This window comes from Drosophila miranda, chromosome 2, assembly GCF_003369915.1.
Source record: "Drosophila miranda strain MSH22 chromosome 2, D.miranda_PacBio2.1, whole genome shotgun sequence".
Classification (NCBI taxonomy): Eukaryota; Metazoa; Arthropoda; class Insecta; order Diptera; family Drosophilidae; genus Drosophila; species Drosophila miranda.
The window spans coordinates 18335793-18362079 of NC_046675.1; the positions used below are offsets into that span (position 1 = coordinate 18335793).

The 26287-nt window shown below is 46.0% G+C and overlaps 3 protein-coding genes across 6 annotated transcripts in view; all 3 read right to left on the bottom strand.

Annotated features, from left to right (window-relative positions):
- Positions 1–667: 667 nt before the first annotated feature.
- Positions 668–3777, bottom strand: LOC108156304 (modular serine protease). The gene is made up of 5 exons (XM_017287692.2): positions 3513–3777; positions 2495–2798; positions 1946–2427; positions 1348–1876; positions 668–1289 (listed from the first exon to the last, which is right to left on the bottom strand). The coding sequence occupies exons 1-5, from the start codon at positions 3580–3582 to the stop codon at positions 785–787; spliced, it is 1890 nt and encodes a 629-aa protein (XP_017143181.1). The 5' UTR covers positions 3583–3777; the 3' UTR covers positions 668–784.
- Positions 3778–4517: 740 nt separating this feature from the next.
- On the bottom strand, positions 4518–5890 carry LOC108156306. The gene is made up of 4 exons (XM_017287695.2): positions 5804–5890; positions 5532–5752; positions 4980–5473; positions 4518–4910 (listed from the first exon to the last, which is right to left on the bottom strand). Exons 1-3 carry the CDS (start codon positions 5817–5819, stop codon positions 5072–5074), a joined length of 639 nt encoding a protein of 212 aa, XP_017143184.1. The 5' UTR covers positions 5820–5890; the 3' UTR covers positions 4518–4910; positions 4980–5071.
- Positions 5891–8664: 2774 nt separating this feature from the next.
- The window catches only part of LOC108156466 (homeotic protein ultrabithorax), a 79419-nt gene continuing 61796 nt past the window's right edge, over positions 8665–26287 (bottom strand). For all 4 annotated transcript variants that reach the window (XM_033390253.1, XM_017287931.2, XM_017287930.2 and 1 more), the window contains one exon: positions 8665–9648. In XM_033390253.1, coding sequence (XP_033246144.1) covers positions 9344–9648 — 305 coding nt within the window. In that variant the 3' untranslated portion in view covers positions 8665–9343. The remainder of the gene's footprint in view (positions 9649–26287) is intronic.

Consider the following 26287-nt stretch of genomic DNA (forward strand, 5'->3'; position numbering starts at 1 on the left):
GTAGATGTCCGTGGCCCTTGGTCCTGTGCCCCCTTCAGTCATAGTTGGAGGGAACAGTTCCAAAATTTCTTACTTCAGTTGGACCCAGCGACACTTTTATTTCGTAGATGTCCATCGTCATCGTCACTTGGTCTTGTGCCGCCTTCAATCATCGTTGGATGGAACAGTGCTGTGCTGTTCTGTCAAAACTCTTTAACAGATCTTCCTAGTCTGTGAACTGACGGGTTTCTACACCTATTATATCCGAGAGCCTAATATATATTTTTATACCTTCAATAAATATATTTTGTTAACTGCATTTGAGATATTTCAGATATGGAATCTACCATTTTCAGAAAATCACCAACATTTAAACACTATTTAAATTATTAATTAGTATTTGTTCGGTCAAACTTTTTCTTGTTGTTACCGTCTTAATTAATCGATTTATATATACTGAAATATGAAATACTAAAATATGCCTTTGAATTAAGAAAGAATTATGTACTTGCATGAGACTCGAACTATGGACAATCTTACGCTGTTTTACTCTCTCTCAACATCATTATCATAAACTCACCACAATAAAGTATCGCTTATTCTTGGAGCTCATGCATTAAGAACCCTAATAAATAGTTATTGACTAACGATTAAACGCACCCATAGACTTTTCTTTTGCACGGCTAACTCTTGCATCGGTTCTAATTTGTTTTATTTGAATCTTAAACAAAATAATCGTAGATATGTATATAAATATCCAGCCATGGATATACTCTAGTCGAGGTCACAGCTGAGAACTCTGCGCTCAGGATCTGGTACTTATGCTATTTATGATTGCAGTGGTTATTATTTGCTTAAAGTGCTGTATGTTGGTCAGTATAGTCAGACTGTGGGCGCACTGATCTGCATTGGGTGCGTTGCTGATGATACCGTACAGGAAATGGCGGGAAGTGTCTCGGGAGAAAGCGTTGGACTGGCGGACGGCGGTGAATCCACCGCCACTATCGCCCCGACACGCCAGCGACTTGCCCTGCGTGAAGATGCAAAATTTGTCCGATTGAATGTCTCTGAGCTCTTGCAGGCACATGGAGTTCATCTTGGACACTGCCGGCACAAACTGCAGCTCGCGCTTATCCTCGATGCTCCAGCCAGCGAATTTGCCCTGTACATCGTTATTAATGGTCTCCTTCTCGGCAAATTCTGAGAAATGGACGCAGATCGGCCGAATGACATTGCTGAGCTCGAAGGGCTCGACCAGAACTAGCAAGGCTAGATCGTTGAAGTAGTTGTTCGTCCTGCCCTTGTAGTCACTGTAATAAACATTATGGTAATAAACCATCTGCGAGAGCTTGTCTGAACTGTACGTACGGCGCTAAAATGATGTTCCGCACGTCCTGCCAGCGCTCATCGCTGGTGGTATTCTTGTAGTTCCGATAAAATTTCGCTGCTATTACGCGGAACGTGTCATAGCTGTAGGCCCGCCGTACCGTTTCATCGTACACGCAGTGGGCAGCAGTGATCACCAGGTCCGGCGTCAGCAGCGAACCGCCACACATGAAGCTATAGCTCTTCTCAGTGTGCCCGGCGTAGAGGCCCACATGCCACGGGACAACAGTGTTGTTGATGGTGTACCCGTTGGCCGAGAAGCTCTTGGTTGGCGTGGCTATCTGGCCACACTCCTGGTCGCAGCGTTGCCGTTGGCGATTCCAGTACCCCCCTTTCATGCACTTCATATCCGGGAGAGTGGTGCTGAGAGTCTGGAAGCCGGTGGCACATACAAACTTGACCTCAGTGCCTGGCGGATGAAGGCGCTGACTGCAGTCGACGTTCTGTCCAGCGGAAGTGCATATGGCCTTGGTGGAATACCCATCTAACTCGCCCTTGGAATCACAGTATTCTGCAGGGAAAAGCGGAGAAGGCTTTAAGAGTTGATATCGGCAGGGTGGGGATCTAGGGATCTACTCACTCACGCACTTCGGCGCTGTCTCGGAACTCCACTTTCTGTTGGCGCAGTGACTGGATTCGTCGCCCACTAATATGTAGCCGGGTTGGCAGGAGAAGTAGACCGTGGCCCTGGTGATCGGCGGAAGGAGAACACGACCGTAGTGATCCTTTAGAATTGGGAGTTCATCACCCGGCGGCAAGGAACAGCCTAGTTGCTCCAGCGGTATGACGACGGCGGTAGGTGACGTCACCTTCTTGGTAGTGTTGCACAGGAGTGGGGCTTCGTCCGAGCCATCGAAGCAATCGTTCTGTCCATTACAACTCAGGGCTCCCGAAATACAGCCGCCGGTGCCACACTTGAAGGAGTAGCCCGGGCACTCCAGGTGCCCGCACAAAGCCACCGACTCGTCGAAGCCGGTGCCGTCTCCGCAGTCGTCCTTGCCGTCACAGAGAGACCTGCTTTTGTCTAGGCATATGCCAGATGGGCATTTAATCTCGTCGTCTCTGCAAGATTTGATAATTGAGTAAAATTACCGATTGCGGCCTCTTCTACTACTAGTCTTCTACTCACTGACAATTACCCTTTAAACGGCGGTCGAACTGTCGCAAATCGTCCTCGTTGCCACAGCGCAAAAGCGTTTCATCGGAGCCATCTGCGCAATCATTGACTCCGTTGCATCCGGCTGTTCCTATGACACAAGCGCCGTAGCTGCACTGGAAGTAGGGCTTCAAACAGTGCTGCCGCTGGGAGATACACGTCAGCGGGGTTTCGTCCGATCCGTCGGGGCAGTTCTTCACGCCGTTGCAAACGTCGAATTGCGAAATGCAACCGCCATTGTCGCACGCAAACTGGGAAGTCGAACATTCAGCGTTTACTGTATTTAAAAATTGTTAAAAAATTGTACCAACGATAGTATTCGGCTCTTGTCAGAACCTTGCTTTGCTTAATATATTGCCCTTCAGATCTCAGAAAGCCAAATGTACTCCATTAATTTTCTTTGGATTTCGCTAGTCGAGTTCTAGTTAGCTAGTTTTATGCTGTACCTGCATCAAGTGTTTGATTAAATGTTTTGCATATTTCTTTTAATACCCGATACTCAAAATGAGTATTGGGGTATATTAGATTTGTGGTGAAAATGGATGTGTGTAACGTCCAGAAGGAATCGTTTCCGACCCCATAAAGTATATATATTCTTGATCAGCATCAATAGCCGAGTCGATTGAGCCTTGTCTGTCTGTCCGTCCCTATCAGTGCGGCGTCCGCAGCAACTCACAACGTTCCCCCTCGTTTAGTTTATTTCCGACACCACTCAATCCGAACACAGTTTCAGCATACTGTTTTATCTCTCTTAGAATAATACAAGCAGGGAGAGAGAGAGATTTTATATGGAAATAATACGAGAGATCTCAAGATGAACCGCCTCAAATCTTGTTTTAGCATCGTCTTACATGCTGGAAGACGTGCTCAGAGAGTAAATAAGGCTGTGAGCGTGAATTGTGTACTATACGTCGGATACATTGTGAATATTCTGTACATAGTATATGTTTATTTTCGTATGGTTCCTATTATCATTTCGAACTTTACTCACTTGCTCTGGACCTTAACGTCACTACCGCCCATAAGTACAATAAATTCGATAAATATGATTTAAGCTTCATTCTTTCCGTTTTGAAGCTGATTTCTATGGAGTGTCAATGAAGCACACGGAAATACATAAGTACATAACAATCGCTACTCCCTACAAGTGTGTCTTTATATTTGGCTTAAATGCGTGTTGATATGAAATCCATCGGACAGCACTCGCTACCGAACATTGAACGAATCCGACCGAGCTCACAAATCGAACTGACTCAATATACGTTTTAGCTGAATCTTATAATATGATGAATACTCTTAAAATAATCTTGAAGCTTAAAGAGCGTCAGATCGGACTTGATTTTAGAGTGAAGAGCAGCTAGATTGAATTTGATACAACAGTTGCGGCTTTAGTTCCAGTCTCTTAAGAAATGAGTAAGTTTGCATATAACCTCCAAGATACGTGGCGATATAACAGACAACTGGTAAGGAATATTACCAGCTATATAGAACATTTAGCCATGCCCAAATAATTTTATACAATTGATGAATCAATTTTCTACTTGATTGGCTTAATTTAAATACTCGTTTCTTGTAGCACGAAAGAAATCTTTGGGAGAAACATCCAATTTGCAATCATCGATTTCATACATTGCATATTTTTAGATTCAATTTAATTTTTTGATCGGGCGGGAAGTAGTTACAACGGTTCAGGGGTCTTACTGGGGCCGACTCCCGAGCTCATGGATTTTCCTGTTCTGTTAGGCTTCCTTACCTCTAGATCCATTTTCGAAACTCTTCGAAAGGGACAAACATATTTTTAGATTCAATTTAATTTTTTGATCGGGCGGGAAGTAGTTACAACGGTTCAGGGGTCTTACTGGGGCCGACTCCCGAGCTCATGGATTTTCCTGTTCTGTTAGGCTTCCTTACCTCTAGATCCATTTTCGAAACTCTTCGAAAGGGACAAACAAAGAAAAGGGCACATATACTATAATGGTTAAATTATATTCTCTACTTATTTATAATGTTTTTTTATTTTTTCGTATTTGTTGTAATAAAATGTTCTTATAAAATTTTGGATTTTGTGCTTTACCAGAACACCAATCTGATTTTTGTTAATCTGGGAATAAAGTTATTATTTCGTCAAGAAGGGCTCGTGACTTTTTCAAACATAATTTTAAATTTCGATTAACGAAAAAATTCGTAATTAATTTTCTTAGAGTATTTCTCTCGCTGTTTATCAATGGCGCTTTGCTCTTAATTTTATTGAGCAAAGTCCTGTTGCCGGCTTCAAGAATTATTCCATATATATTAATGATTAGTATCGGCTTAGTTGTTGAGACACTTGCTTCTCTTGGCGTCACTTGCCCATTCCACGGTTTTAATATACTTTCCTATTCTAGGGATTCTGGTGGGAAGGTGGAGTAGGATATTGTTAGTTTAGGAATTTGGGCAGATATCGTGTCTTTCCACTCACCTGGTTGATGGGACACTGAAACTCTCCTGGCTGCTTGCAGCAGTCGGCCTCATGGACATTGTCACAGTTGTCACAGGTGGTACCATCGCAGATCAGAGCATTGTCGCTGCCCTCGGCTGACTGTCAGCTGAACTGATCCGCCGGGCAGTCCTTTCGTCACAGCGCCAGGAGGCGGATATACAGTCGTTGTTCATGTCACTACTCCCGCCACTTAAAATTATCTGGCCGGATAGACGCCGTAGTTCTCCTTGTCCTCCAGTAGCATCAGATGCTTGGGGCACGAGCAGTCGTCGTGAGTACTGCGTGACTGCATCCGGTGTCCACACGACCCAGATGTCGGTGAACTGCGACAGACGCTGCAGCTCTACGGAACGACGCTCTCCGTTACCAGTGATCCTCTCCAGTCCGGTCTTGTCGTCCAGCAGTAGTACACAAATCCCCCCTAGGCGGTAATGTTGTTCACATGCAGGATATGCATGGAAGCAAAGGTTTTTCTGTAGAGAGGGAACAGGAGATTACATGTGTCCAGAGGTGTCCAATATGGTGGCTTACTTGTTCTTCCCATTGATGTTTATAACTTCGATACGCATGGTATAACTGTTGGTCCAGGGCCAGCACAGTGACACCTCCTTCCAGCTCCACACGCTCATTGCCATCGACTCGGGCCCGAATGATGGCCTGATGGCTGCCGACATCTGTCGAGAAGAGCAGACGCCTCGCCTTCGTGGCATGCACGGCAATGTTGCGAGGCTTCTGCGAGTTCGACCAAGAAGCTAAAAGAGGAAACGTTTTAGAACACAGCTGAAAAGGCGAGAGAGCTTCACCTGGGCAGCGGCACATTCGGGCAGTCTGTCGTAGCTGGGGGGATGCAGGGCACGTCCTTGGCGAGGCTGCGGCTCTGGCCCGTCTTGATCAATGTCCCCGGTGCTCCAGTCGCTCCAGTACACGTAGTCCTAGCAGCCAACCAGTATCCGACGCTTCTTGTCATCCAGTAGAGGCGTCTCGTCTCCTGGTCGAATATAAACTCCCGGCCATTGTTGCTGGTTGGATCCGTCCATTGTGGCGCGGCGTATGGAGTCTGCCCATGTACATGTACCCCCGCGACGCGGCTCGAGGACCAGGGAACGCGGCTTCTCCAACAGTTTCCACAAGAGCACGCGCCGACTGCTGCCATCCAGGCGGGCGACCTCGATGAGACGAACCTCCGCATCGGACCAGTAGATGTGGCTGGTCAGTCCAGTAGATGCAGCGCTCCGCCACCGACACGTTTAGGGCGTACGCATCGCCCACATCATGAAGGGTATCCCCTTGCTGTACTCGGTCGAGATGCGGCCCAATGTGCTCCTGGCGCGAGAACAGCAGGAAGGCGGCAGGCACAGGTACAGGCAGAGGTGGAGCAGGCCCCATTCCACACGGCACAGACGCACCAGACGCCAGAATCCTGAAAACGCCGGTGTCCAGATGCCGTTTTCAGACGAACAGCTGTTCCACCACCATCCTCTAAGAATTCGTCTTCAGGGGGCTGAGGCAGGGCGGAGTTGTGGGCAGTGTGACCGCGGATTTATCAATAAAATATACCGTCAGACCCTCAGAAATATACCGAAACATACCGCCTCATTTTCAAAATATACCGTAAATATGGAGAGACTCATAACACTGATGTATTGCACTAGATCTGGCAACTCTAATTATTAGAGAAACTGTAGGTTTTGTTCGAAGCGGAAATTCAATTTTCAATTTTGTTGCCTAGTGTAATTGGTTGCTCCTTACTCCAAAACGTTGAAGATACGTATTGAAGATGCGAAGAATTTGGCGAAAGGGACCCTCCGTTTAGATGGTATATTCAGAGAAAGTGAATAATAGAACGCACATTGATACATATATGTATTTAAAGAGATAATTTTCAGATAAATGATCAACCAAGTCTTTCCAGTGCATTTGATTAACACATTTCGGGCACAGCGATTTCCAGCTTCAGCTAATGGAAGTCCAAAATCCAAAATTGAATCAAAAATGGTTTAAATCGTTTTGTTTAATTTATTTGTTTCATTTCCACATTCTCACTGGTTGCTGTTTGTTTTGTGTTTGTTCTTTTATACGTATATTTTATATTGATAATTTACAACTTACGGAGCTAGCATAGAATGGCTTTAAATTAGAGTTACATACGAGTAGGTTAAGTATAAACGGAGTGTTGGCGGGGCCCGAGTGATCGGAGATCTGGACCCCCCTTATGCGGGGGGATGGGGAAGAGTTCAAGTAGAAAATGTAACGGCAAAGAAGTTGTAGATAGGTCTGACGGAAATACATATTGAGGAGAAGAAGTATCTCAAATATCTCTTCGGCCTCCGTCTGTCTGCGGGTCGGAGATTAAAGTAAAAGCCACTAGAAATTACGCACTTTAGTACGTGGTATTATTACATTTTTAAGTAGTTGGTAGGGGGGTAGTACTAGATATTGTACTGTACTGTTACTATTTACGTATATCTGTTACTAAGTTAATCCACAATTAAATCTGTAAGTATTGTATTTTAGCGTCTATTCTGGGGTTTACGGTGGCGGGGAATGGAATACCCTCTCGATCCACGCTGCTCTTCTTTTAATTTTTTGTTTCAGTGTATGTATACATCAACGTATTTCGGTTGCATTCGCGTTGGCGTTGGCGTTGGCGTTGGCCTTTGCCGCTGCCTTTGCATCTAAAATCTATAACATTTAACTTATTTCTTAGTTACGTATTCGCATCTGTTTCCGTTCTGCAGATATTTTCTCTCTTATTGTTTGTCCATTTATACTTGATTTCCACGTAAATACATAAATGTATATATGTATATGTATATATGTATATCAAGATCTGCATATGTGTATATCTATATTCGAATCTTAGGCTCTAATTACGTATACATCTTGTGTGGGTTTTCTTTCGGATAACCCTCAATAAATTGGGGATAAGTTCCCGAACTGAACTGAAAGACGAAGACTCGATACACGTCGGGTTAGATGTATCTTGTGGCTTGGTTCGAGCACAGCTCGTTGAATCTACTAAACTATATATTGGTATCGGGAACGGTACCGTTATCCTTATCGGTATGGGTATGGGGTCACGGGTATCATATCTCTCTTTAGCATACAACTTACGATCAATTAACGGAACGAGATCAAAAGCAATTTCGCATGCGAGCGGGAAAACAAAGCGAGCTCGCGAACTACTATTTCTCAAATATTCTGGTCTCTGGTCTCTGTTTCTATGCTCTATCCAGAGACGAGAGAAACAAATGGAGAAAAACAAGATGGTATAGCTAAAATAAAAATAAAAATAAAAATAATAATAACACAATAATCAATTCGTTTTCTCTTTGTTTTTTAGATTTTTTCAAAACCAATAATTTATTTTCGTTTGCCAGGGCAAACGATTTGTCGTCCTCCTTCTCGGGGCTACTGTCGGATAATCTCATCAACGCTTTGTCATTAAACTAAACATAATAATAAAATTAGGAATTAATTTAATTTAAGAGTTAAAAACACTACACATTACTTAAAGAAACAGCTTCAGTTTAGTCGAACTTCGGCGCGAACTAAACAAATTCGTTTACAAATAAACAGAGTTAACTAAAATTGCATTATTTTATTCCTTTAGCACAAACTATACACATTCAAATATTATACGAGTATCCTTCAATACGTTCCTCTTCGGTTTCCCTCTCGTAATATTTTACTTTGCTAACAAATTCTATTTATATTTAAGTTACATTTTAATAGGTTGCTTTTCAATCATTTTTGTTTTGTTTTCCTTCTGTTACATACATATCTTTAAATTGGTTTAAAACTTGTTTTTTACCAAAAAATTCATATCAACAGAACTATGCTTTCTTTCAACATTTATATTCGTAGTTTTTTATTTTTGTATTTTTGAGTATTTTCGCGAAACATAATTTAAACATACCTGTAAGCAACAAAGGGGTGGGCGGGGCAGGGGTTTCGAATTTGGAAAGACCTTCTACATACAGATGTATGTATTTTTATAAACATAATCTTACGCCGCGAATCAATTTCCATTCTTGTTTGTTTGAAACTAAATTAAAATTGTGTTCGTTCTCGTATATTTTGTATTTTTTAGTTTTACTTCTAAGTAGGTTTGTAATCCGCCTGCGTTGCGCTCTTCCACTACTTTTGTTTACTTACTCTATTTAATTAGTTTGTAGTTTTGTTTTACGTATTTTCGGTTGCTTCTCAAACGCTTGAAATAATGCCTTTAGATTAGTTTCGTATTCGCACATTACCATCGCAATTTAAATATTATTCATTTAAGTAAATAGTTCTTTTGTTACAATATAGAGTTGCTTTGTATTTGTATTTTGTAATTCCGCCTAATTCTGGTCTAAGTGTCCGCCTTGGACGGCCGCCGCCGCGGCTGCTGCCGCCGCAGCCTTTTGCGCCTGCGCCTGCTTCTCCTGCTCGTTCAGCTCCTTGATCGCCTGTATCTCCTTTTTCAACTTCATTCGCCTGTTCTGGAACCAGATCTTGATCTGTCGCTCCGTCAGGCAGAGGGCGTGCGCCATCTCGATTCTCCGTCTGCGGGTCAGATAGTGATTCGTGTGGAACTCCTTCTCCAGCTCAAGCGTCTGGTAGCGGGTGTATGTCTGTCGGCCGCGTCTTCGCAGACCATTTGTACCTAGAGAAGATTAAGGAGAATGTTAGTAAGGCTCGTACGTAATTATATGAACATATGTATGTAACTAAAACATTGACAAAGTCTTTCTAGCTCGCTTCCATCAGTAAAGGAATTGGGCTGTGCGTTGATGAGTAAGTCGAAAAACCGACTTTATACATTTTTCGAGCAACATTTTTTCATCGGCCATATAATATTGAAAAACTGCAACAAGCTACTCAACATTTGTGCTGTTGTTTGGCTAATGTCGTAAATATAAACTCCCCTCCTCGAACTCAAATTGAAACGATCATCAGCACAGACGTAGGCAGCAACATCCAGCAATTGCAGCCAGCGGAAAGGAAAGGAAAGGAGATCTCCAGCGGCAGAAACCTCAACTGCAAAAAATACATTTCATTTTTACGAGAATGGCCATTTGCCAGTTGCATTTGCGGCTTGCGGTTTGTAGTTTTTGTTTCTTTGGCGAGATCGTTACTTTAAATTGATCGTTTGCTGCTGTGGCAGGCTGATGTTACTGCTGCTGACTGTCATTGCTGCAACATTAAAATGAAAAGGAGAAACGTGCGAGCACTCGGCAACGGGGTATAGTCGGGGAGAGTTGTCTACTTAAACTGCAGTTATGCCAGATAATGCCCGTTTAATTGGCAACCTGAGTCAGACAAGGACAGGGACAGGGACAGGCACTCGGACAGGCATTGAGTCTCATCAACATGCAGTCGGTGCTGGCGTGTTTAATCTCTGATTTTAAATATTTATGAAGTTTAATTTGCCTTCCAGTGCAATAACTCAATTTCGTGTGTGTTGCAAGGCACTCACTCGCACTCTCACTCTCCCTATTCATCCATGGCTGCCTCTGTCTCTGCATCAGAGGGAAAAGCAGAACCAGACCATGTCTGATATTATCAGAATTTACTCTCCGCTTCCGCCTCGCCACGAAACGAAGGACGGACGAAAGGGCAATGTTAACTTTCGCATTTTGAATTCCGAGTCTCTTTCTCCGATTCTGGGCCTGGGCCTGGGCCTGGGCCTGGGCTTCAGCCTGGGCGCAATGTTAAGTTAAATATTATGAGCATTTATTATGTTATAAATTTGGCCTAAAGGTATTAACAAATTTATGCCGACACGAAAGTCATAAAGTGAAAACTCATTTATCTTTCACTCTCACACACACAGACGAGCCCGATTATTACACTTGCATATGAATATGTGAGTCGAGTGCACTTGTGTGTGTGTTCGTGGGCGACAGACTTACGTGATATAAATGGCGAACAATTTTTATAGACAATAAAAATGATATGAAAATAAAGTTGGCAGCATCCAACAAAGAAAATAATCATCCATATAATATGTATGTATATATGTACGAGTATACGAGTATCTATATATCTGCAGATACATTTTTAAACGCATTTATAAAGCCATCAAAGTGAAAAATTGTAAACACCCATTAAAGGTGACAGAAAATTGGCCAGTGACAAGTCCGAATGCTTCTCAGTAGATATTGGTTATACGACAGTATAGATATGTGATGTGTATGTAAAACGGACAACCCAGTGCATGAAACTCATATCTATTCATTAGTTGTAATGTTCAAATGGCTTATGGACATTCATAGTTTGCTAAAATGTTGATTTGAAGATGATATGAACTACAAATAATGTATAAATGCTCAGAGGTATGTAGATACGATAAAGGTATATTAGGTTAATACTAGCAGTTACTTAAGATTTATTTTAAATATAATATCATTTCCATTCGCCCACTCCCACAAAGCAGTCGTCTTTTTTATATCGTGAGTACAAAATAAAGAAATACGAAAAGCGTAGAACGCATAAATAAATTTATTTAGCCCTAAACCTGTTTGCTGATTAACTTAAATCCGCTCCCGCTCTGCTGCTGTTGCTACTCCTCCTGGAGTATTCATCACGCCGAGGTTTTAGCAAAAGTTTCATCTTACTCTGGAGGTGCCGGGACGAGGCTGCTGGCTGCTGGCAGCGGAGTACGTGAGCTGTGCTCGACAATTTTAAATGGAATTTGTCACTCGGCGGCCGACTATTCAGATGGCCGCCCCGATGCCCTGCCATGCCTTGTACTCGTATATGCAAAAAAAAAAAAAACTTTTTACGAAACTTTGGTTTGCCCCTACTTTTCTTCGCTTTTCCTCTCCTCTCCCGCTTGGTTTTTTTTCCATCGCACTGGCCAAGTTTCAAAATTTATTATGCGAAAAAGTGCGAAATTCATTTTGCTTCTTTGGCTTCTTTCTTCATCTGCGTCCTGCTGTGCTGTGCCAGTTTCTTTTGTAGACTTTTCGAAAATTTTTGTGTATTTCTAAGTACATAATTTAAATGCTGGTATGTGAGGGGTCGGGCCGGGCCGGGCCGGGGCGGGGTTGGGCTGGGTACGGTCGAGGGGGCGGCACAATAAAACTTTGTATGGAAAGGCGCGAAATTTCCCGTAGATAATTTAAACGAGCCAAAGAGAGGGAGAGATAGACAGAGAGAGAAAGAGAGAGAAATGGGAACGGGAATGAGGATGAGGATGGATGGTGTATGGTGGAGTCGGAACAGCAGAGAGAAGTGGAAATCTTTTTCCAGAATATTTATTTTTTCCAGTTGGTTTTCCGTGGGGCCACCCTGAGTTTCCTTTTCCCATTCTGGAGATACATTTTCAAGGTTTTGTCGTAGTCGTCGTCTCCGTCATCGTTTGGGCGAGCAGCTGTGCCCGTGTCGAGTCCTCAGTACGTGTTATATTTTTTTTAACTTAAATTCCTGAGGGATTTAAAGTTTTGACAGTTTACGTGTCTCCCATTTGCAGCGAACTTTGAACCGAAACGAAACGAAACCAAACGAAACGAAGCGATAGAAGCTTCTCTCCGTCTCTCTCTCTCTCTCTCTCTCTCTCTCTCTCTCTCGCTCCTTGTGTCTTCCTTCTCTATCCATCTATGGGTGTGTGTCCCTCGGACTGACTCACCCCTGTTCGGGTGCCGTTTCCAGCGGCAATAAATCTCCAGGTGACGGCGACTCCATGTTGCATGCGGCACAACGTGTGATCTATGCTTCTATTATAACTATTTATATACCCTGATACAGATACAGATACAGATGCAGAGACGCGTGTGCATGTGTGGTATGTGGTGTGTGTGTGTGTGTGTGGGGAAGACTACTTATATTTAATTCGATTTTGTTTTTCGGTTTCTCCCGCCCAATTGCTCCTCCTCCTCCTCCTCCTCCTCCTGCTCTAATTTATTTCCATTTCTTGCCATCGTCACGAGCCTGTCCGAGAGAGCCCTATATAGGAGCTGATATTTCTTCTCCACCTTGATGCACGGGGAATACCCGTTTAGCAGGAATTTCTGTAGGTGTTACGACAGAGGACCTATTCTTGGTATCTGTAAGGCACAACATTTAGATGCGCAGAGATTACTGGGAACTGGAATCCATCAATCTTCGGTATGCCAAGACTTGGATCAACCGGAAATTGATTCCCATTTTCGAGGGTTCCTTTCCAGCAAACGAAAGGAGGGGCGAAAGAACTTGGGAGAAACCCTTTTCGGGCCCGAACAGGAGAAATCAATGGCAAATCGATTAATTGGTCCGTTTGGCACATATGTGTCTCTCTAACACCCCATCAAACCCATCGAACCCAGCCCCTGCCTCACGAGTTTTATTCGCAATTTAATTAAATCTATTTTCGTGCGTGTTTGTCATGGGCGTGTTTCACCTTGCCTATGATGTGCACACACACCCACGTCCCACCCACTCTCTGGCTTTGGCTATACATAGGCATCTGCTGTACATATAAATATGTACATACATATGTACATACATATATCTGCGAATATATGCATGTTCTTGTAGTACTTGCACCCCTCTGGATTGGAGTGTCTATAAAACAATTAAATGCGACGACGACGACGACTACGGCGACGCACAAAAGCCACAGAAAGTCGGTTGAGGTTTACTGGGAGACGGAAAACTAATTTTCCGCACTGCCAATCGAGGACCACTAAATCTGTCAATTAAATTGGCCGCAGGGAGAACGAGGGAAAGGCGTTGGCGGAAGGTGAGCCCTGAGCCCGCTTCCTTAGATCTGTGCTCAGACGTGATTATGGCCCCTATGCCTATGCGGGATGTTGATGCTTGCGGTGGCAAATGCGCAATTGAGTTGCAATTGCGAGCACGAACACGGACGCAATCTTTGAGATACACGCACACTGCAGATAAACACACATGTAGGTATCTGCAACTGGCAAACGGCAGACTGCAGCCCGGATTGCAATTGAAGTTGCGACTGTGTGTGCGTGTGGCTATCAAATTTTGAGATACACGCTTAGGGAGTGCACATGGCTCACACCGCACCACCGGTGGCAACCCCCCAAAAGTATCTTATGGCCACGCAGTGGGCCGCCCGAAGCCTGCCTCAAAGCATTGGGCTTTTCGATTTTTCTCAAATATCCTAGGCGGGGGGCAATCAGCTTTTAATTGCTTTTCGTTGGCGCACCCGAAAGGGAAGAGGAGAGTACCACTACAACACTGCAATTGCACTGCAACCACAAAGGAGCAGGTGGTGGCACCTGGCAGCCACTTGCCCTTGCTCTCTCCCAGTGCGAGCCAAAAAGGATGTGCCGTGCGGAATGTGTGGCATGCGGGATCGGTTCACATCCCAATGCCTCTCATCTGATCGACGGATTCGTGGCGCGTACAGCCTCCCAAATTGTACTTCAGCATAATTGTGCCCCGAAAACTCACTCTTGCAACGCGCTGGCGAAATTTCTGGCAGATCGCCGATAAAATCGGCTTAACGAACGGGCATAAGCCGCACGCACAGTTTATTTCCCCGACTTATGTTCGATTTTTGGTAATTGTGGCTTGTGTGCGCAACTTTCAATGGCCGCCCGATGATCTGAGAAGTGGAACGGGCACAGTGCAAGGGCAAGGGGAAAGGGAAACTGGTTTAGTTGGGCCCTACCCCGACATGGCGGCGTCTCTCTCCTGCGCATGCGCAGGGACCCGCTTGTCATTAAAATAATTCATTGCCACGGCGGTTGCAGGAGGATTGCGACTGCGACTGCGACTGCGGTAGCTGACGCTGCAACAGGTAGCCGGGTCCTCGACGGGTCCTCGAAGGGTCCCAGGGCCACTGACCAGCGAGAGCTGCTCTGTGGCTGGAAGAGCAGGGTGCTCGGTTCTGAGTTATGGCTGGGCATGTACTGTTGAGCAAGCAATTTAGTTGGGACTGTTCTTATTTTGGGGGAGCAGTAGCCGAGAGGAGACCAGTGATGAAAGCAGATACACAGAACATCTTTAAACCCATCGATCACTTGTTGTAAAGCTCCACTTCCAATCGATTGCTACCAATTGAAAAACACGAAATAACAATTAGGGTAATCTTCAAACGTTTTCCTATACGAGTATACAGTGTTCCCTTTCATGTCGGGGAAAGCCTGAACGTCTTCCCTCTCTTCCCAGTCCATCAAATTGAATTTGGCTGCCTTGTCATGGCAATTAAAACCAAATTTGTGTTTGAATGAATACATTTGACTGTTTATTGTCTCTATTTTGAATGTGAATTGTATAATAATGCCATCATTGGCACACCGAACAGACTTTGCGTGGTTCACACTGGCAGGGAGCCGACTGACGACTGACGACTGACCCAGTGCCCCAACCCCTAGCCCGAGTCCAGGCCTAGGCCAGAGCGCGACGAAGCTGAACGCGGCATTTGATGTGGGTTTATCTTAATAGCTCAATTAATGGGCGACGCGTACCCCTTTTTCCTAGGGGGCGATCCAAAAAAATTTGAGCGCGACCCGCCATTTCCATACTTGCAAAGACCCAAACCAAACCATGTAGGGCCGTTTATGGATGTGTGTGTGAAACGCCTTCTCATCGTGCTTTAACCTCGGCGTCATCATTAAAATAATCAACGACTCTATTTTGGCTCCGCTTCAAGTTCTATTTCCATTTCCAGTTTCATCTCCGCAGACACAGGCGGGAGATAGAGGCACAAGCAGAGGCACACACACTGCCACGGACGAGCGACAGCTGGCGGAACGCATCGATAGAGATACAGATACATTTACAGATGCAGATACAGATACAGATACAAATACAAAGACGAAATCTTAACAGTTCAAATACGAAACACAGCAAAGGCATTTGAAGAAGATGCGGACAGAGCGTGACTACGAAGATGAAGTTGTTCGATGGGGGATTTCTGTCCAGCCAAAAGCACAGAATTCACAGCCAGAGATATCAGAAAGCAGACTCGGATCGGACCGAACCGGACGGACGGACGGACGGACGGACGGACGGACATCGAATAAATAAATAAGTGGCACGATGTCAAGCTGTTTCATATCTGCGGAGAGCATCGCAGGCAGGACGACGATGTTCGCTCTGCCCCGGGCCAGTCGGAATGCGCTGCCACTCGTATATTTTCGATTTCAGAGCTCATTAGACAAAAACTAAAAACGCACAACTCAGAAATTCGCCCGGATAGATACGATTCGGTGGATGGGATGGGATGGGATGGGTCTGGTCTGACGTCAGGCTGCCCCCGATAATTATCGATTGGAGTTATGGCAGCTCGGGAACGGAAATGTGCAACATTTCCGCACTTTACCCAAAACGTTCCAGAACTCGTAAAAATCAGCGCCAAATGTCAAATCTAACTACCGATAGCCGGCAAAGAAATGCCTTGGAGTGAAGAAAATGGCTGCCGCTCTGCCGCCGATAAGACTCTGGCTGGAACTGTTTACGAGTATGTGTGAGGGGTGGGTGCCAGATACAGATCGGACGGTGGCTGCAGCGCCATTTCGTGTATCTGTATCTTTTAATTGCACGCGAGTGCGCCCATCAGATCTGTCACGCCCACTCGTTTGCGACTCTGGTTTACTGCGGTCTCTTTCTTCTCCCCTATCGGCCAAGAAAATCGCGTTGAATTTGTATTTAATTGCCTCTTCGAAATCGAAGGAGAGCCCCAGGCCATGCCACTGCATACATTCATCTTTAAAATGTGCGCTCCTTTTAGCATTTGCAGTAAATTGATTACAATTAGTGAAAAATATACTTTTTCATATCTCAGTCCGGCCTTAGGTTTACCAGTGGCTGAGACTTAACTTGGAACTCAGACAAGTGTTTCTTGGGGCCCAACCAATGTCCTCTCTATTCGCAATCCCAGAGTGTTGCTCATTGGGAAAAGGCCTCCATAAAAGATACCATTTTTCTCATATTCGCTTAGTCAAATTTCGAGTGGAGCCAAAGCTCCGCTTATCCCATCCACACTTATCCAATCTCATGCAACACCTTAGCTCGTATTACCCATTAGCTAGCAGTCCCCGCTCTGAGGTGGGACTCTGATGGGCGGCCAGGGGTGGGCCTGTGGGGGGTTGACTGTGGGTGCAGCCGAAACTTCATTAAGGGCACATAAAAGTAAACAAGCGAAAAGTGTCGGAATTTCACACATAATTGGCACTTGAAGTTTTTACTTTTATTTGGCCCCAACTGAACGACAAACTTATGGTCCGTCCGACTGTGCAAGTCGCATGCAGAGCCCCAGTCCTAGTCCTGGTCCTGGTCCTGGTCCTGGTCCTGGTCCTGGTCCTTGGCAATTCGGTTCGGCTGGGTGTCGAAATCGGGCTGAGGTCTGTGTTCGGTCTTTTGGGGTCACAGCAGCTGCTTCTCGGCAGCGTTTTTCTTTCTTTCCTCTTTATCTTTCTCTTTCTCTCTCTCTCTCAATCTCTTGCTCTCTCTGTCTCTGTCTCTGTCTGTTGTTTCTACTGTGAAAAAGTGAAAGTTAAGAGCAACAATTCTTTTCCTCTTTGTATTTGTTGTTGTTTTTTTAAGCCCCATCTCCCCTGCTAGAACGTGTGAAACTAACAGTTAATTTCGAGACTGCAGCCCCCTCCGCCGATGCCGATTCCGGATCCGAATCCGAATCCTGCGCGTCCACTGCGTCCTCTCCTCCGGCTCACCCGTATATGAGTGTATTTGTGAGTGTGTGTGAGAGTGTGAGGAGGCGAGTTTGTCGTTGGGAAGATTTATGTTGAAATTGCCGTGGCACCAGATCGAACAAAACGAAAAACGATGCCCAGATACAGTGGGGCAAATCGTACTGGAAACGGACTTACGTATTTAAATAGGACACAAAACTATTCAATATTTTATCTATCTCTTATATATGAAGCCTTACACATACATGAATACAATACATATATGTAAGTCGTACACTTTTTGCTCAGTCATTCATCCCATTGTATCAATGGGGGGATGCAGTTGGTCGACTCTGCTGCTGCTGTCCTCCCCCACTGTTCCCACACTTTTTTGCAATCAATAACATTTTCGCAAGTGAATTACTTGCCATTGTTTCGCTCATCCCTCAGACAAAGACTGGGCTCCAGGAAAGGGCCCAGTGAGCCCCAGAGAGAAGGTGTTCTGGGCGAAGAAAGTGACAAAGTTGAAATTTCCATTTCCATTGTAAGTTGTAGTCGCCTCCTCTCTCCTCTCCTGCGCAGATTTATTATGGTTTATAATGAACTTGTAAAGTAATTATGCGCTGCGACGCGTACGTATGTGCCACCTTGGCGGTGGTAGAGCTGAACCACCCTCAAGGCGGCACCTCCATCACCACCACACCCAGGCATTACTCAGTCGCAAGGCAACCCTTTTCAAAAAATGGCTCTTGTCGTGTGATTTTTGGTCCACCATCCCACCACCCACCGCCCACCGCCGAGTCTTTGGCTGCCGTTTACGCTTGTAATTACACGCTTCATTGTTGAAAGGGAACAGACCCAGAAGCAGGACGGGAACGAGGACGAGGACAAGGACTTGGGGCAGGAGCAGGAGCAGTAGCTATAGCTGGGGCAGTCATCTTGGATGGACCCGCTTGCGTCGAGGGTCTCCATTTTGCATGTTGTTTCGTCGCCTCGCTCTGGTGTCGTATATCTTCCTTCTAATTGGGTTTCGTTGTGCGCCGTGCCCGCTAATGTCAACCTTGCTGATGTTGTCGTTGTCCCCAGCCCCATGCGTGCTCCGGACTCTGCCTCTGACTCCGACTCCGAACTCCGCTCCGAACTCCGCTCCGACTCTACTCCGTCTCAGACTCCCGATTCACTTAGTCTGCACATGCAAAAGACGCTGGGGATGGATCCCCAACCGCCAGAAACTGTGCCCGGCCAGAGCCATTAAAAGTGGGTGGCTGCAGGCGCTGACGCTGGCGCTGGCGCTGCTGCTGGAGTGCTGCTTGAGGAAACGGAAACGATGAGCTTCGTCGCTTCTTGGGATGCTGTTCTCTCCGTCGTCCCCCCCCTCACATGTGTGTATGTGTGCTGTGTGCTGTGTGTGCATTGGGGAGGCAAGGAGCTGGCTGGCGTCTGGTGAGTTATGTTGCATGCTTTTAGGTGATTTAGCCCACGTTTGTATGCACAAACGTCTGCAGGGTTTTGGTTTATGTTTTGTTTAACTAATATTTTGTGAAATCTTCTTTGGGAATTATGAACTTGGCTGGATGCTTGGCTGGCTGGGCTGGTTGGCCGCAACTACAAACTTCCCCACCGTGTTCCCCCCCCCCACACTCCCTTTTGTCCCTTCCGCCTGGCCGAAAGTTTTTCATTTTGCTCCTTGCCAATTTCACACTCTGCCAAACGCTGCAGGGCGGGCAATAATTTCCAGCCAATAGGTTGCTGAGGAACGAGGTGGGCCAGGGGGTTAGGGTTAGAGAGCCAGGGACATGGTCCGAAAATGTGGAAAATATTGTGACATTTCTTGCTGCTCACACACGGAGATCCATGTGCAAGTTCTTAGTGAAATTCCACAGTTATTTCTCATTTGAAGAACCAGAATACAAATTAAACATTCGTAATGATGGGTACATTAATTTTTTGACAGTTTAAATAATATTTTATGAAAACAATATTCTAATAATATTGAACAGGAAAATTCGGCTCTTAAAATTTAAACTATCAAGCTGTAGCTCAATTTATTGAATGCTTTCATCTATATGTACATACAAATTCCGTTCCAATAACATCTTCCTGATCGACTTTCGCAGAGGCTATCCGGCGGAATGATTGTATTTCTTTTTGCCTGGCACGCTTATTAAGTTCGGCGAATGGCGTCCGGCTGTCTCCCGTAAATCAGACCTCTTCCCCACTCGATTCTTTGCGGACTGGAGCTGGAGCGCCTCCTCCTGGGGCTGGCTGCGGGAGTTTCCCAAGCGCTCAAGTCTTTTCTCACATATTAAAAAAAGCAGGGAGAAAACCGAAACAGAAAAAACAGAAAAAAATCCCTACAACGCTTTGCATAAAAAATAAAGCACCGAGTCATGTGTGTGTGACATCATATCGTATATTGTCGCATGAATTTACGTGACCATATGTTGTCGCCGGAGCGCATAAATTGCAAGTGGGGCACAGACGGCTCGGCTCGGCTTGACTGGGACTGAGACTGGGACTGGGACTGGGCTGGAACTGGGCTTCTGCTTCAGTGCCTCAAGTCCCGCCCTAACCCTTCACCCGCCTCACATTTCCCAAGTGCTGATATTTCGTTCGATGCTCGTTTGACTTCTGCAAGTGCGGAGAAAAAAACACCAAAAATTTATTGAATTTAATTTGAATTCGCACAATGGCCCCCGCAACATCTGGCACTTGATAGCCAGGCCCTCGTTCGCATCCGCATCCGCATCAGCATCTGTATCTGTATCTATATCTATGTATGCACCTATATCCTATATCATTCCTTATTAGATCGAAACGGGGCTCATATGAATATTTAAGCCGCCCTCAACTGCTCCTCCGCCATCGCCTAATGAAGCCGCGCAAAATTCGTTTTTAATTGCCATCGCGAAATCCCGAAGATGGCGGCAGGCAGAAAAATTTCGTTTTAATTGCTGCCCAGAATCGCAGTATGCCGGAGTACCGGATCCCCAGACTCCAGCAGAAATATTGCCACTTGTGTTTTTTAGTCCCCCTCTCTCTGGTCCTCGGTGGGCAAAAAACTCGATTTTCCAGCTAATGGATGAAGGCAGAATTGTTGCTTTTGGAAGAGGAGGCTGGTGCTGGGTCTGGGATTGGGTCTGTTGCTGGGTCTGGTGTTGGTCTGGGGCATGGGCATCGGCTTCGACATCGGCACAGCAGCCAATTAAAGGCATGACATAAATCCAGCTGTGACTTGTATTGGGTGTTTCCGCCTGCGGCCCACATTCTCCATTCCCCATTCCCATTCCCCATTCTCCACTCTTCACGGCAAAGACAGCGCCAAAATGTTCAAGATTGTTGCAAGCCCAAACAAAACAGAGGAACGGATCGGCGAACGGAAAAAAACGTGAAGTGAGTAGAGCTGGGGCATAGGAAAGGAAAACTTTGCCCAACCATCCGACCATCCGACCGACCGACCGACCAACCAGACCCGACCAGGCTGGCTGGCTGGGGCTCTCGCTCGCTTTTCATGCTCACGCCCGTTGTTTCATTTTACAATGTGCTTTTTTTTCCTTTCGGTTTTTCGGTTTTTCTGTTGTCTGTTTTTCGTTTCTTGTTGTATTATTGCATTGTACGAGTATTTTTCTACTTGAGTTGGCACAACCGTTCGTCCGCCCCCCCCCTTACCACTGCTCCAGAGTTTCGATTGTTGCTGGTTTCCCGTTGGCTGTTGCTTTTTCTGTTGGCTCGAACATGCACTTCGGCAAAAGAAACCGCAGCTTATGCTAGGCCTTCGCCTTCGCCATCCTGTCCAATCCCACACCCAAAAAAAGATGTCAGTTCTGGGTGTCCCCGGGGGTTCAGAGTTCCCCTCACATTACAACTCTTGAGAGAAATACTCGATTCCGCGTCCGCGTCTTCGTCCGACTCGAGTTTGAGTCCAAGTTAACTAATTTATGTCGCAGGACTTTGAATTAATGAATAAAGGGAGAGGGCGCCCAGATGGATCGTCTGGTCTCGGGTGTGGGCTGGAAATATGTAAATTACTTGCAAAAAGCACAAAAGTATATAAGAAACATTAAACAGAGAAGCGAAACAAAAAGAAAAGGCCCACCACACGCCATCTAAAGAGGGCCATGAAAACTTTTGTCTTATAAAGTGAAAATTCCGCGGGCTTGGGCCACGCCGAGCCTCGAGCAGATGCCAATTCTCTTTGTCCCTCTCTTTGCCAGGACGCACTTGTCCGAAACGAAACGAAACTTTTCGGAAAAGAAAACTTGGCGAGTTATGAGAGGGATGCCATGGAAGTGACATCATGAATATGGTAAGTAGGCAATCAAATTAAATAAATATATTTTTAATTGAGGGTCTGATCTGAGTGGGATTGGGATGCGAATTGGTGGATTGTATTGGGGTTCGCTCCTAATCCATGTTAGGAACAATGTGTAAACGAAAGAAAAAGGTAGATTGCTCTACTGCATTGAAATGGAGTGATAACTTCACTCCTACTAATACGAAAGTGTTTATTTTGAGTACTTTGAAACTGCTGAAGAGCCAGCATATACAGATGGGTGACCAATAAAATTAATAATCATAGTAATTCGTTTGATTTGTTCTCCAGTGCGAGGGTCGCAATTAAATTTAGCGGACATAAATCGAGGCGCGGAGGGTTCGAGAGAATTGAATGGCCCTTTGCCCAGGCCCACCCAGCCCCCGTATAACCCATCGGGAAAAGTTCGGCAATTAACAGAGAGAGAGGAGAGTACGAGAGCCAGGGAAGACGTGGCAGTGGCGGGGAGGCATTATCTTTGGGCAAACAGACATGACAACGAGGAACAAATAAATCGCATAAAATATAATTATGAAATTTGTAGCACGAAGGGGGGTGGAATGGGGGACTGGGGTGGTTGAGTGTGTGGGCGGAGGATGCACTGCCTTGAGTTAATACGCGCCTTGTAATTAACTTGTAATTTATTGGCTCAAGTTTTTAGCGGTCTCTTCCTGGCTTTCTTGGCTTTCTTCCTCGTCTCTGCTTCGGTCTGAGGGTCCGCTTCATTTGCGGCCTCTTCTTTTATTTTCCTTGCTTTTCTTAGATGTTTCCCCTTTTCCCTTTTCGTTTTTCCATTTTCCTTTTTCTTTTTTTCTTTTTTCGGTTTTCGGTCTCCTGGCTCATGGTTCATTTTGTAAACTTTCTCCTGGCGCTGCTTTATTCGCAACAAAATGTCTCGGAAAATAAAGCTAATTTATATGGGGTCCGCCCCTTCGGTGCGTCCCGCCCGCCGCGGCCACCGCACTCGCCCACCTTTAATATTAAATGTTACACCAGGGACACATTTCGATGAAATATTTCGTAAAAAGTGTCTACGAGAGAAAAATTTGCTCTCTCTCTCTCTGCACATTTCTCCCGCTCTTTGCATTCTCTATGGCGACTTCACCTTTGGCCAACGCCAGAGTCTCAGCTTCAGCTGAGGTCTCCCTACCTCTCTCTCTCTCTCTCTCTGCCAATCCTTGTTCCTGCCCCTGCCCCAGATCCTGGCCGTGTCTCTGTCCCTTTCTGGGTCCATGCGTCTTGCTCAAGTTGCGTTCGCTGGTCGCACAAAACTTTCTCCTTGCGGCGCTCCACGCCTTCTGCCTCAGCCTCACGCACGTGGCAAGAGGAGGAGAAGGAGGAGGAGCATTGAGCAGGGGCAGGGGCAGGAGCAGAAGCAGAAGATGCTGCCGCCTGGCATTCCTTTTGTTTTACTCCGAGTTCGCCTGGAGCGGGGAGGGGCACTGTGTGGCAGTGGCGGGGGTGGGTTCTTGGGCCTGGCACGGCCCAAGAATTATTACCGACCAAATAAGCGATATTTCTCGAGGGATGAATGTGCTTTGGTGCGTGTTTTATTTTATTTCGTTGAGTTACAATCCACCATCTAACGGTACACGCTTTCCCTTCCACCTAGGGGTGGGTGGTGCCGCATGGCGGGGGTGGTGTTCGGTGCGCATGCCAGAAGGAGGTGCACGGGAAATGTCGAATGCGAAATTAAGAAAACATGGCAGTAAAATTGGGTAATAAATCATTGGGGGGCCTCAAAGTGTTACTTCCATGGAAGCGCAAAGGACGAGTATACAAAGTACGGCGGGGCCCGAGATCTCATGCTTGGCACAGTTGGAATTTGTTTTGCTACAAATTATATGGGGCTTGCCACACATCCTTCGGGTAGAGTGGATAGGATGGATGTTGCGACATATGCCAGCGGTGGAGGCGGCGTGGAGGCTAGATTGCCCGAGAAGTTCGAGTATCGATAGAGTGGGGTCTAGAACAAGGTACTCCATCGATCGAAAACGGAGAGAGATGAAACATTTGGAGTCAGTTGATGTTCAAGTAGTCCATCCATTGGCCTCCTCCATTCAGAGGTTGTAAGTTGTCTGGGTCCCAGTCCCAGTCCCAGTCCCAGTCCCAATACCCAATCGAAAAGCAATCCCCCGTAATCCCCCTAATCGCATATCACCGGCTTACATCCCATCCTCTGCTGCAGTACACTTCTCTGTGTGCGTGTGAGAGTGTGATTAAAATGGCGATATGAATGCATAATAATACGAGAGTTATGACCCCGCCGTCCACTCTCCACCCCCCCCACTCCCACTCCCGATCGGAGGCATAAAACTGCAGCAAACTAAAGCGCTGCAGCTCCCCACCCACCCCACCCATCCATCCACCCATCGGCCCGGCACTCGGGCAGTCCCGAGTCCTTCAGAGCTCTGGCAGTCCCTCTTCCTTCCCCGACCATCATCGCCGGGTGAGTAAGTGAGCTGAACTTTGATGCCGCCACATTCTATTCGCATTTGGGCTCCAACTACCTATGACCATATATCTCTCCTGGCCGGACTAGGACCGACCGTCGACTCGCTCCGCCGCCAGCGGGCCGCCTGTTATTCCTTTTTTTTTTGGCGAGTCAACTCCGACTACGAAGCTCAAAAGCCGTAAAGCCTTGAATGGGGAATCGTCTAAAGGGAGGTGGACGGTGGACGGTGGGCGATGGACGATGGACGATGGAGGGGTAGGCGCAGTGGCAAAGAGTGCCGCCTCGGCCGCCGTTGCCCCTGGAAGATTTATGCAGTTCATATTCACATTTTCCAAACGCCGCATACCAGACCCAGCAGCATTCGAAGCGCACACGGATGCAGGCACAAGAGGGTAAAGGACAGGGCGGACAGGGCGGACAGGGGGGCATGGGAGGAATACGATGAGGACGTGGCACGGACACTGCAAGCGTGCGTCTGTGAAATGTGCATATGTATGCCCATCCATGTGTGGGGATCGGTGTGCGTGTGTGTATCCGTGTGAGGGAGAATGAGTCCAGCCGCAATTGTTGGAGCTTTTTTGGGCGCCAAATGTGCGCTGAGCATTGCAGCTTGCAGTTGTTGTTTTTGCTTTTGTCGGGCTGAAATACAGTGGAACGAAGAGAAGCTTAGCCAGGTAAATAGTCCATACAGAGCAAGGACCATTTCGATGTGTTCAATCATCGTGGACTGGCAACAAAGGCTGTTAAAATGCCTATCCAATATATAGATGTACTCATAGACCCAAGACATTCGAGGAGAATATTAAATCTGCATTTTGTCGACTTCCCTCGCCAACCAGTTCCACTGTGCTTGGCCTAGCCCTAGCCGTGATCAAAGCCACGGAGAAGGGATGACGGCGGAGGGAGCGGTGGTGGAGTCTGGGGCTCGGCTTTGGTGGATGACTGCAGGCCGGGCGCGCTCGGGCAAGTGCTGGAGCACACTGCATATTAAGTTATTGTATATTAGGTGTTAAATCAGATAAATTTTCGCATAATACCGCATACAGCACTCGGATTTTCAAAGATTAACGTGGCGCACACACAGTCAGTTGTTGGCCAGTGCAGTTGTTGTTGCCTCTTCTTGTGGCCGTTGTTTGAGCCCGGCCGAATGGCTATGGCTGTGGCTGTGGCAGTGGCTGCAGCATTTTGGAGCTGTTTTAATCATTTCAATGCTGCACATTGTTTTCGACCAGGGGCAGGAGGGAGTCTCTAAACAGTGTTGCAGTTTATTTGCATCGCCGGACGATGGTTATTTGTTGGGCTGTGTCGTTGGGCTGGCAGTCATTGATAAACCTTTTGCTCCGACTTTCCATTGTTTCTCTGGCTGCACATCGAACTGCATGGGCATGCAATCGCATTTCTCTGCTTTCATAGTTAACAGATTATTAAAGCGAGCATAAACTTATGCAAATTCTTAATTACAGAAATCGGAAAAAAACAAAAGTTGAAATCGAAGCCCATGAAATGGTCTGTGCCGCGGCATCGGCATCGGCTTCATTAAGGCTGCCACGGCTGCTGGCTGTTGTTGTTGCTGCTTTGGTTGCATATTTAAAAATAAATCGCACCGTTATTAAACAAAAGCTATTGTGTTTTATGAAAAGCGCATAAATAAAACCGGCAAAAAGCAGCACAGCACAGAGCCAGCAACAATTTATTATGACAAGTTGCTCTGGCACTTTTATCTCCACACACACAAATTTCTGCAGTCAGCCAGCTACCCATACAAAGATACTGATATACTGATAGATACTCACACATACAGGACACATACATAGATATTATATATATATACTTTTTTGTATTAATGCTGTTGTTGCTTTTCGTACTCGTATAACACAAAATATATGCAATAAAATAGCCACAAAACAAACTCTGCCCTAAAATGCTGAATGCTGATGCAGCA